Source organism: Echiichthys vipera (assembly GCF_963691815.1).
Source record: "Echiichthys vipera genome assembly, chromosome: 9".
In the NCBI taxonomy this organism is placed as follows: Eukaryota; Metazoa; Chordata; class Actinopteri; order Perciformes; family Trachinidae; genus Echiichthys; species Echiichthys vipera.
Window position 1 is genome coordinate 9,620,047 of NC_139834.1, and position 12,553 is coordinate 9,632,599.

Sequence of the window (12,553 nt, forward strand, 5' to 3'; positions counted from 1 at the left end):
TTTATGCCCACTGATTTATTATACATATGAAGAAGTAAAGGCACTTTTATTTCAGTTTGGGTCAGACACAGATCGATGTAAAAAGATTTAGTAAAATACTGTCAACTCAGGCCAAAAGATTAGACTAAAGATTAAGCAGCAGCATAATGGTAGAATAATGTTTACGCTGACAGATAACACAACAGTATTCTTTCAACTTCAATGGACCTCATCCCACATAACATTATAACTCGAATATCACACATACAGGCAGGCCCACGCGGGCCCACGCATCCACTTTTCGTGTGTGCACATTAAGTTGCAATATTTCGAGCAGCAATTGAAGGCAACACGTAACCAGCCGAATGTTCCCATCACTCAAAGAATGTAGTTTCCACAGAAGTGTTATTGTGGCCTAGATAGTTTATTTTCATTTCAATAATTAACTAAACATGGCTACAAATAAAAAATGATATTTCACTCGACAAAAAAGTCTTGGATTTGAGAAAAATAACAGACAATATGTCCTCAAGTGTGCATCTAAATCATCTGGGTGGAGCTGGAACTAACTGATTTATTCAGATGGACAGGACACCCTTTTGCCACTTTGTTTTAAAAAAGCCAAAAGTCTCATTTCTGAGAAGGGTGATAGGCTGCTTTTGAAAAATGACTCGTAAATGTCAACGATAATATGAGAATGTATAGGCTATTTTAGATTTTGAAGGCTACAGGTGTTGTGACTCAATTTGCCCTCTGTCAATCGGATGTTCTTCAGAGAATGATTAAAGGAAAAGGCAGAGAAAAAGAAAGACAACTGTCTAAGAAGATGTTTTCCCCATCAGAGCCACACTGAACAGTTTACACTGGAGGCTTATTTAATTCATCTTTATTGTAAAAGTGTTAAATTGCATGGTTAATGTGGTTTTCTAGAGCTAATGTTGCCCTCTGCTGGCTGTACATGTGTCAGTCGGGTGTAGACCACATGAGATCGAACAATGTCAACAACTCCTAAAACCCTGCAGAGCTTCCACTAGTACAGTTGTTGTGAGTGACGTGTAGCTTCAGGACTTTCAGCAGATTTACACAATATATATATATATATATATATATATATATATATATATATATATATTAGGTATTTTCATCAATAATCTCTAGGCAGCCATGTTCATTTCTAATCTGAGGTTGATGTAAATGTATAAATACATTTTTTAAATTTTATTCCTGTTTTTACATTCTGAAGCTTGCAGAGTTGCTTATATTGAGATTTTGTTTGTTTGCCTGGAAAAAGGAATGATACACTTGGAACGCCGAATACATCACATTGGTGTTTTAAACCAGCCACCAGGTGAAGTATAATCTGAGTATCACTTCAGCCACAATCATCAACAATGCTGTCAATGCAGCAGTACTCAAACCCTTTAAAGGGACTATTTGTCACATTCTGCACCACTTTTGCGACCTCAGTGTATTTTAATGCAAACACTAGTGCACATTCATATTAAACATTTTGAAAGCAAGTCTTTATTTGTGATGGAATATTGTTCTTATGTACTTATCTATACCAAGTTTAACTATAGTAAATGTCTTAATTTACTTTAGGTAAAGGATTCAAGTGTATAACACCTTAAAATGTGTTGCATCTCCTCTTATTACACTTATTCAAATCATATCGTATGAATCTCATGACAGTAAACCTTAAAGAAATTCTAGATTCCTCATAAAATTGTAAAGAGGACCCCATGTATATATCTATATAGTAAATAAACCTCAAGTATGGGGGAGTAAACATTTATTTGAGAGACTGGAATAAGCTGAGATTGGCAGCAGGACCTTGACTAATACAGAATATAAATCGTAGTCGATTTTTTATGGTATAAAGCAACACCTAATGGAGTGTCTGGCCTTCTGGCTATAAAACTAAATGTCACTGTCGCTTCCTGACCCTCATTATCATACAAGAGACTGAACATTGACGTCACACTTCTAATAAATACACAAATTACATACAGAGGTGCAAAATATGACTCTGCCAGTCTCCACCGACTGGAAAGGTTTTCTGACTCTGTCCATCTGGTCATACTAATAACGTTGAGTTTTATTGCATGACTAAGAAGAAATGAAAGCACACATTTAACATCTTACCAGAACAGGGCCTCTAAATAACATGCATTAATCAATCTGATTCAGTGACCCATGGAAAATTCTCAGCTGTGTTAAATTAACTTAAAATGTCAAATGGCTTATAGGCTACAACGTCTTGAACATTTAAGCATTTCCACTCAACCTCTGAGCCAGTAATTATTCAGTTTTATTAGGAATTCTCTTTGCTTTGTATGCAGCTCCAATTGTGGAGTTTGAGGATTCAAATAGTCCAAGAGTTTAATGAGCTGGTAGCATAAAAACATTAGTCATTTGGCTCCCCAGTTGCTCCACCTGCTCCCCCATGGGATGTTGTTGAGAGTGACATCTGAAACACCTGCTTCAATCCCATTTGCAAAGTCAGTAAAACAGTCAATCAAGCTGAAGAGCTGGTAAAACATGACTGTGCCCTTGAAGCATGGGCCATGGCACTTGTCTTTTTATTGAGCCTATAATTCACATGTGACTGCCTGTTGATTTATTGAAGTTAGAAGGGATGGGACTGTGGATATCGTTAATGGCTGTTGTGGCCGGCAAAAGTGTGTGTCTGTTGTGTGGCATACGGGAGGGGGGATAGGCTTCGGCTGGAAGTATATAACCTAGATGGGACCAACAGAGTATGTACAAGTCTTCTTTTCACCTGAGGACCACCGTGCGAATCAGATCCACTTCCAACAACAGCGTCCTGTAGTGATGAAGTGTAACCATCACCTGTCTTGGGCTTTACTGCTCGTGGCCTCAGGCCCACTGCTGGCCCACCCCATCACAGAATCAGCGGAGATGCCCTACCCAGGACCCGGTGAGTGGAAAGTGACATTTCCATCAGAGCTTGTTATTAATAGAAATTCATAATTCGTAATTTGTGAAGATTACTGGCAGGCAAGTCATGTCCTACAAGTAATTATTTTAGAGTCGCAGTGTTGAACACTAATTGTTCTGCCAGTCCACACATGGACTTTTCTGCTTTGAGACAATGTATTCAGTTTCAGTCTAAAAAATGTACACTGTGTGAATCTACATTTGTCAGTTGTGTGTTACCAACTTTGTGGGGTTGTTGGGTAATCCTCAGTATCAGTGGAGGACCAAAGACTCGGCTCTCTGGATGATCTGTCTCTCTCTGAGCAAACCTTCCCTTCTCGGGATGGTCTCAGATATTCCACTCTGATATCTGGGGAGTTTAACAGAGACGGTAAGAAGCGCGCGCACGCACACACACACACACACACACACACACACACACACACACACACACACATACACACACACACACACACACACACAGCTCATCTTATATTAATGAGTTCATACTCTGTGCAGACACTTATTTTATCCAAGGGACATCACCACTTTCTTTTTGCAGAAACATCTCACACACTTATACCAGTGTATCCGTATTTTTCAATGGTCGGATACAGAGCAAGCGCACCACTGGAGAACTCTTACTACGCTCATACCCAAAAGCCTGACGTGCACATAAAAACATAGCTAATGCAAAAAACTAACATGAGCTATCTCAAATATCAGAATCATTTCTCGTTTCATTTTCTCTCAGGTGTCAGAACAGGCCTGCTTCCACGGGACATGAAAAGAGAGGTGGGTTTTCTACACGTTATGCCTAAAAAGCAAGCTTGATATTGTAAATACCATGTTTATCACTTATACTTTATCCTGTCTTTCAGGTCCTGTTGGAGAAACAAAGTCTCCTAAATCCGTTCAGCCATGCGCTCGGCATCCGCAAGCAGTTCAGGAAGAGAGCAGGGAATTCTGAGTGTTTCTGGAAGTACTGTGTCTAACACTGTCAACTGGTTTTGAGGCTACAGACAAGAGTAGGGGCTTGCACTAAAACAAAAAGCTCTATCTTGTACTCACATACAGACAAAATAAGAAGTATCATGTATGCCCAGGTGTATGTACTCACACATACACACTCATATATGTGCATAACCACTGTCGGTATTTAGTCACAAAAAGAACAATGCCATAGGTATGATTGAGACAGGTTGCTTGGGGACTTTAAGACGATTTATTGAGATTACTTTTATGTTGTGTGAAACTTTATTTATGTACAAACATTTGCTGTAAGTCCTTGGTTGTCTGATGTATGACCAAATGTCTTTTAAATGTGAAAGTCAAAGGGTATACAGCACTGGATGTTGAATAGAAATAAAAACTATATTCTACAAACGCTCTCTGCTAATTGTCTTTTCTTGATTAAAAAAAAGGTGGTGGTGAGAAATATACTGGCAGCAGAAGAAACCAGGCTCCCTTCCTTAAAGTAAAAGAAGAAACAAAAAGACGGAGCAAACTTTTTTCTCGAGTTTTCCTCATTTTTTCCTTTTTTTATTATTTTACAGCAGAAAGAATATAAAGCATTCAGAAAACATCTTCCATATTTTAAGGGCAATTCAAAACGTTTTGCATGGCTTCAGCAGCTGAAATCTCTTTTTTTTTTTAACATATCCATCGAGTCAGTGACGCTTGTACATGCACAATTACAAAAATAAAACTTACAAACAAGAGAAGGGAAGAAAAAGGAGGAGAACAAAACACATTAGGAGAACCAAGAGGAGATGAAAGTTTTAAGGGTTAGGGTCGGGAGCGGAGAAAATTGGGTCACATAACAGGGAAAGACAGAGAGAAAGACGGCTATAGAGGAGAGGAAAATAGATCTAACACTAGTTCACATGCAAAGTGTCGAGGACCCATAACTTTCTATCAAAGCAGGGCCTTTTTTTTCTTCTCGGTTTGGAATTGATGAAAACGTGCATTTCGGTAAAGGGTGCCATATAATTGCTGTCCATAAACTACTGAATGCTTGTCTTGCAATACTGGCATTTGCATAAGAGTAAGTCGACTACATGTGTCCAGTCATTTTAAACTTCACAAGGTCTATAGGTCTCCACAAAATAGTTCTTTATTGCTCTATGTCCACAAGTGGAATATGTTGTAAAACTGTTTCTGTTCGGTTGTCCTGATGTGCCTACCTTTCTCTGGTTTGGGTGCTTGGGGAAAAAAGAAGAGGAGGAAAGGCAGATTCCCAGGTCAATTCACAGAACGTCTTGAAATTGATAATACTGTATATGAAGAGTGCCTTTCAGCTAACCTGTCATCCTATTCGTAAATGGCAGTAAAAACAAGATTTGCAGGTGAACTTTTCATATAACTACACTCTTAATCTTAAATACTCTCTACTCTTCACTTAGATAAATTAAAGGCCTAAAGAACCAGACAGTATTATAATATCATTTGACAGGCTTCTATGAGGGAAAGTCAAATCATTGATCTTAATGAGCTATATATAACTTTATTCCAGGGATCCACCAGTGTCTGCAATGTCCAGCTGAGAGGAAATGGATTATATTTGATATTCGTTCATTTTAAAGACTGCAGTATCACAGCGGTGAACTTGTCTGAAAGGTCTTCCTTTTTCAATTTCAGCTTTTTCTGCTGTGAATCACATGTCCTTCTCTGCTTCCTCCTCCCCATTTTGGCACCCTGAGTAAAATACAGAAGGGAGGTGAACCAGTCCCTCAGCCTGGAGAAGAGCAATGCTGCTCAGTGTACAAACAAATCTTGACATGTCTGTATGTGTGCTGCGTCTTGTGCATGTGTTTGTGTGTACCGTGTGTCGCTTAAGTTAATACTTGCTATACATACTGTCACAATGATCTCCAAACATGTCCACTTGTCCTTATTAGAAGTTGGGAGCGCACTGATCAAATCTAAAAGGATAAAAAAAATAAAGAAATAAAGAAAGAAAAAGTCTAAAAAGTTAGAGCTTGGTCTAAAAACAATCCTGTCCTCATGCTTTGCTATGAAAACCTCAGTAACTACTGAGTATCGATCATGGGCTCATTTGTAGGTTTCCCGTAATCCCTCCAGTCACATGCCCTCTGTCTTTCTGAGTTCTGTGACACGTCAAACCAACGTTCATCGTTTTACAGAACAGTAAGTCTTTTAACAAGTCTATCTGACTACCGATTCTAGGAAAATAAGCATGCTTTAGGTGCAGTTCGGTCACCCAGTTAACTATTTTACCCATGCAAGCATAATAAATCCCTCTCCTTTTTGTCACGACATTGTATTGGCTATGCATTCTAACCACAGACCAGGAGGATGAATGCAAGGCAACAAACCCCAGTAGTGGCATTTCTAAGTGTGATTTTAACAAGCTGTCCCATTAGAAAAAAGAAAAGAAGACATACGAATCAACTTAAAGCTTAGCATGTTGACAAGCTGGAGTGCTGTAGTGATACCGGAGTGAATGGGAATATCATATTGTCGCTTTGGTGAGTGTAAAGTGATGGTGAGCATGTGAGTTCATGTAGAGGATACAGCACTATCTCTGGGTGACCATGTTCTCTCACATTCTCTCACTCTCAGCTAAATCGTATGCATTTTGACACTGGGTTTGTGTGATCAGGATATGAATAGGCACTTTCTACATAAACACTCGGGAAATAAAGTTTACATATCAGAGGTGTGTGTGGAAAAAAACAACAAAACAACCAGTCAGTCAAGGAAATCAATGTGAGAAATACCTACGTAGCCTAATAATTATTTAACAAACATGACAACATTTCAATAAACAAATCTCAAGTTTTTCAGTGGCACTTGGCTGAATAATCAAATGTCATTACTTTGATACAGAATACACTTAATGTTGGTTCTGGTAGGAATATATAATAGAAATTAGGCAGCAACCAACAGGTGCCTCTAAACCAGCATCTCAGGTTCTCTCTCACTTGTTCCTTCAGCCTAATCAAAACTGTTATACATGCTTATATTATCCAGTGTACAACACACATCTTATGCCTCATAAATGGCACCGGTGCACTGTTTTACACATTAGTTCCTACAGTCATTTTGGCTCATTGACTCGGCAAGTAACAATTTTCTGTCTGTCCAGATAGAATCAGTTTAGCACCTTTTGAATGTCGGAACAGTTAGTTTTGCAAATGTTTTCAGCTGCTCAACATATGAATCCAGTCATGTACAGTATGCTACACATGTTTTTAAACTAGACGTCTTTTTCTTTGTTCTTTTTGACATGGAATACAAGGTCTATTTAGACCCCGGCAGCCTTGATCAAGGTGTTGTTTAAAAAAAAAAAATACAATTTAAACACTGTTCTGGGAAAACACTGTCACCAGGTTATTACAGGGATCAGCCAAGACTTGATTAATCAATGCTTGCTGCAACAGAGTGTAAATTTAAAGAGGTGAACTCAATCTTTCTCAGTGACGAGGAGTGATTACACTTTATAGGAACACCATGAGCAAGGCTGCCAAACTTTAAGTTCAGGCAAGATAGCTCAGTAGCACATTCCATTTGCGATGACAACAAAAATAAAACTCAAAACTCCGCTATGGTGTATTCAGTGATGGACCAATGCTTCAGTTATCAGTGGGGAATGGTGAAGACATGAGAGACTCAAATGCTTTCTGCTTAAATATGACTCCCTCTGCAAACTGTCTGTGTACCTTATTGTTCTAGTGATCCTCGACCACTTGTGATCTTATGGTCTTCAGTGCTAGTGTGTATTTCACTGTATGATTATCTGTTCGGCAAAAATTAACTTAATTCTCTTCTTAAGCTATATAGCATTCACATACCTTGGCACCATTGGCAAAAGATTCTTGGTAGCCCAAAACAAACAAACTAAAAAAAAAAAAGTAAACATAACCATACATGTTTTAAGTTAATTTTGCAGACTTCTCCTAACTCTAAATACAGTATTTTTTTTTACTTTTTATGTTGCAATAATATCATGCTTTAGCAAAATGTTCTTCTTAAGAACAATCAAAATAAAATAAAATACTCTAATAGTGAAATAGTTTTAATTTTACAGAGCGTAGCCACTACTGCTTTTGTTGTTTTTTCCCTTTTGACTCTGTTCATACTTTTCATGCACATAGCTCATTTTTATCCCAGGTATTTACACTATTTACAAACAATACAACCATACTTCTTAGGCATTCAAACAAAACTATACAAATATTCTGTTTTTGTCTCGTACCTGTTTTTGACCCATTTTTAATGAATAAAATAATATATTTCTAAAATACAATCCCCTTTGGGTAAATGTTTTTTTCCTACGTACTTTCAGCCTTCTTTATATACAGAAATCGCTCAATTGTCAAAAATATGGATTTGTCAAACCCCTATTTTGGGACAAGCTTAGGGACCCCTCAAAGAATCTCTAAGACGTCAAGGCAATGTATGTGATCTTCCCCTCAAAAGCCTTCACAGGCTCTGAAGTTCATTTAAAAAGAACATTAATAACCTGCATGACCATAACCATTACAACACAAAATAGGCAAGTTCTTTTCTCTTGTTAGATTTCAGAGGATCAATCAACTGAACGAAGCAAACTGAAACAAAACAGGACAATACAGGGATAGCTTAATTACTGAGATGACAGAACTTATGGGGGGAGAAGATGGAAACAAAAAGAAGAAATCAGAGGATTGGCTGAAAGACTAGACCATAAGCACACAAGCAAAGACTTTTCTTGCCAAGAAGTCATGCATTTTTTCTTGGTAGGATTCAACGACAGAGTCTGAAGATACAGATCACCAATACATTGGACATGATGGAACAAATACATTGGACAGTATGGAACAAATTCAAGTAATAAAGTGACAATATATACTATAAAGCATAGGGTTTTTTTAAGAAATGGCAAAACAGAAATATTTTATCCCCCCCCCATCTGCTTCTGCATGGTTAAACCCCGGACTACATTCATTTGTAGCTCCACCCGTGTGGGCAGACTGGTGGGGTAGAGCACAGTGGGACAGTAGGAATCGTTGAGCTAAATTGAATACCATTTCATCTACAGCAGTGGATAAAGGTTGGCGTGAGGGTGACCAATATATTTGGTTTGAAAAAAAAAATCCTTCTTCAAATGAATTGATTGGTCACTTAAAAAATTATGAAATACAATTAGAGCCCAGAGTGTTTCTGCGTGGTCTCCCTATCCTCAGAGATCTCCCGCAGCAGCCTTAATTAACGTCTCTTGAGGTCCTTGTGTTTGACAGACCTCCTCAGGCATGTCCTGCATTCGCTTCCTTACCGTCCAAAACCTCTTCATATTCAAAAAAGACAAAGCAATCCATGAAAAAGTGCAAAAAATGCCATGAAGCAAATGTTCTGCACCCCCCACCCCGACCCTTTTAGTTTATAATCCCGTAGAGGTTGCCACTCTCCGACCAAAATCAAGTCAGTGGAAAGAATAGATATGTGAAAAAATGCTGTTGCACATGTAATAGTAGTTGAACCAGTAACACTGCAGTAGTAGTAATAATTGCAGTGCTTGCATTGATGTTTTTTTTTCCTTCCATTTCTCTTGTAAAATGTCTCGGGTACAAACAAAAATGAAAAAGAGGAGTCAGGAGAGTGACGTCACATTGCGAGGGGGCTCTTCTGAGGGGTCTCATGTTCCCTGGCCCTTTTCAATTCTTTCACCCTGGGAAACAGAGAGAGACAAGTGTACATGAATACAACATGCACAACTTGAGTCAACAAGCTTATCAAGACACGCACAGGCCTAACAGTATCACACTGTTCAGAACTATAAGAACAATATCAAGTCAGCCCAGATCATCAGGAACTACGTCTGGCCTGTGAAAGAAAATGCTGGTCAGGATTGAATTAAGCTTTGGAATGAACAAGAGAGAACAATTATAGCACAATTACAGAATCATTACCATATTAATCTATTACATTTAGAATAAAACTCACTTTTCGATAAATGTATTTCACTTTGAAGCGTCCCAACACAATATGGTAATGATATCATAATTACTATAATTACAATTATTCTACTGAAATAAATATAACTCATTTCAAAGTGACACCCTGAAACACTTTTTTTCCTCAGCATGTGACACTGGTACCTCACAGCATGAAGTGAATAATCCTTTGATCATAGTGAATAATGATTCAAATGTAATGTAGAACTTTAATCAGTGATGAAAAGTCTTAATCATTGCACTAAATGTTCAAGAGAAGAATTTCCAAACACGCCGGTCGAGGCTGAGAAGACATGTTCCATTTGTGGAGAGAATAAAAAAGTTTAAACGATGCTGGTGTGAGTTCACAGAAGAGGCACTCGTCTCAAGTGTAAGAGCAAAAAGGTCAGCCTGTCGAATACTCTTAAAGTGGTTTTAACACATCGACCGCCATCAGAGAGTAACTCCTGCAACATTTATGCACTGATGAATAGCAGACTACATAGATGCATGGTTAGATGTAGTGTCTGCGTGTGTGTGTGTGTGTGTGTGTGTGTGTGTGTGTGTGTGTGTGTGTGTGTGTGTGTGTGTGTGTGTGTGTGTGTGTGTGTGTGTGTGTGTGTGTTTGTGTGTGTGCTGCGTCCTCTGATGCTGAGCTGGAGTACTCCCTGGAGGTATGAATCTATTAAAGCTCTAGTCCCAAAGGGTGGAGGAACCTATTGTTTGTTGTTGTTCTGTGACCTACATGCTATCACAGCTTCCTAACCTATATCACAGTATAGCAGACAACGCCTGCCATAAGAGGTGACTACATCAACAATCTCACCTGCTCTAAAAGCATGGTACCCTATTTTAGGACAGTATACAACAAAAATGGAAAAAAGTAAAACCATGAAATATGAATGTCAACAGCAAGGAGGTTAATGGTTTATGAAAATAACCAAACTTCTATACAGCTATATATAATGTTCAGAGCTTTTTCCCCATCCAGGTGTATCTTTTTGTTAAATTATTTGTTGTGTTTTGATAAACCAGTGGGCAGAATACAGTCAACAGTTTGACACAGTTTTAGTAAATGCAATTTAGAGGGTTAAGTCCCCCTTTCAGTCTGTCTAGTGGCTAGAAACAGGACACACAGCCAATCAGACGGACAGACAACTATTTGAGAAACAGCAGGCCCATAGCATGCCCAAAGGTAGAAGAGCAAGGCTCAGAGTCGTCACCACTTGACATGCAGCAGAATAAAACATGATTGAAAAAAGCTTTCCGTTTTCTCAAACTGGCTATCTGCATAACCACACAAAACTAAAATAGAAAATAATATGAACAAAAAGTAATTCCCAAGGAGAGAAAGACAGAGATACAGAGAGTCAGAGAAGGGCCTGTTAAGTGTTGCAGTGATATTGTCATTCATAAGCATTTTTGTTAGTTCAGGATTCTGCTCTTAATCTGAGTTTCTCAGTCCACCTGTGGCTCCAGTCGGCAGCCTTCATGCAAGCAGGCATCAAGCAACAGTGATGGAGAAGGAGGTAGGGTGGGTGGAGGGATGGGAGAGAAAGAGCAAAAAAGGGAAAATGAGAGTGAAGGAAGGAGGAAGAGAAGGCAAAAGCCCGAGGCTGAGGCCGAGGAGAACTGTATTATTAAAGAGTGAGAGACAAGATAGATGAGATAAGAGGGGGAAAGAGGCATACAGAGTAAGAGAGAGAGAGGGGGGGGAGAGAGAGAGAGAGAGAGAGAGAGAGAGAGAGAGAGAGAGAGAGAGAGAGAGAGAGAGAGAGAGAGAGAGAGAGAGAGAGAGAGGGGCACGAACTGAGTTGCTGAGGCTGCACTCACCCGCTTGAACAGTCTATGGTCCATCAAGGGGCTTGGCATAAACAGCAAAACAATACCAGACAGCTATTAGCACACAGTAGGCACTGTGAGGGAGGGGGCGAGGACAGGTGGGGGCCAAATACAGTGAGGGAGAGGGGTGGCGCTTAGGTGTTGGAGACATTTCTAACCACCCAATTTGTCCAACAAAAATAAAACAATCACATAACACAGAGTGAAAAGAATAGTTGAGAGATGGACAAGATTATGAAACTAATGGTAGCTTCTACTGTGTCTTACTGATTAGCTCAGTGGGATTTTATTATTTCAGACCATGAACCAACCCGTGCAGTAAATCTGAATGTGAAGCTTTATCTAACCTAATGTCTTAATGTATGTATGTATAAATAAGTATGTTAGTATGTGTGTGGGAGCCAGTGTTGCGGTCTACCTGTGGCGGCAGCGTCGTAGGAACCTCATGATCTTCCTGGCAGCTTGATCCTGCCTCTTTGTGAGCAGACTACCTCTGTAAAACACCAGAAAGAACACAGTGTCTATCCTTTTGTAGAGCAACAGTTTAAAACTGGCATATGTCTCTTTTATCTTTCAGTAAAAATGAAGGGTTCTATTTAAAAACATGGTAATAAACTGTTATAAGACTGTTCATGATGTCTAAAATCCTTCTGCAAATGGGCTTGTCCATAAATGACTTGAGGCATTTAGTGATCCCTGTACAACTCCAATAAGTTAAAGGCCCAATACAACGCCCATTATTAAGTTCATACTTGTATTTTGGGTCTCTACTAGAACTTGTTTACGTGCTTTAATGTTCAAAAAACACATTATTTTTCTATTGTCTGTCTGAATATACCTATACAGAAATCCTG

General features: G+C 38.9%; 2 protein-coding genes across 2 annotated transcripts in view; one reads left to right on the forward strand and one right to left on the reverse strand.

The window, feature by feature from the left end:
- Window positions 1-2,814: 2,814 nt before the first annotated feature.
- Window positions 2,815-4,017, forward strand: LOC310952083 (urotensin-2-like; the record flags this gene model as incomplete). Its single annotated transcript, XM_083920569.1, has 4 exons — window positions 2,815-2,920; window positions 3,191-3,310; window positions 3,674-3,714; window positions 3,801-4,017. 4 exons carry the CDS (start codon window positions 2,815-2,817, stop codon window positions 3,912-3,914), a joined length of 381 nt encoding a protein of 126 aa, XP_083776695.1. The 3' UTR covers window positions 3,915-4,017.
- A 5,542-nt stretch (window positions 4,018-9,559) lies between these two features.
- Window positions 9,560-12,553, reverse strand: part of camta1a (calmodulin binding transcription activator 1a) — a gene marked incomplete at both ends in the record, with an annotated part of 289,669 nt that continues 286,675 nt past the window's right edge. The window contains 3 exon segments of the mRNA XM_083920379.1: window positions 9,560-9,592; window positions 11,691-11,721; window positions 12,118-12,192. Of these exon segments, the coding sequence (XP_083776505.1) occupies window positions 9,560-9,592; window positions 11,691-11,721; window positions 12,118-12,192 (139 nt within the window).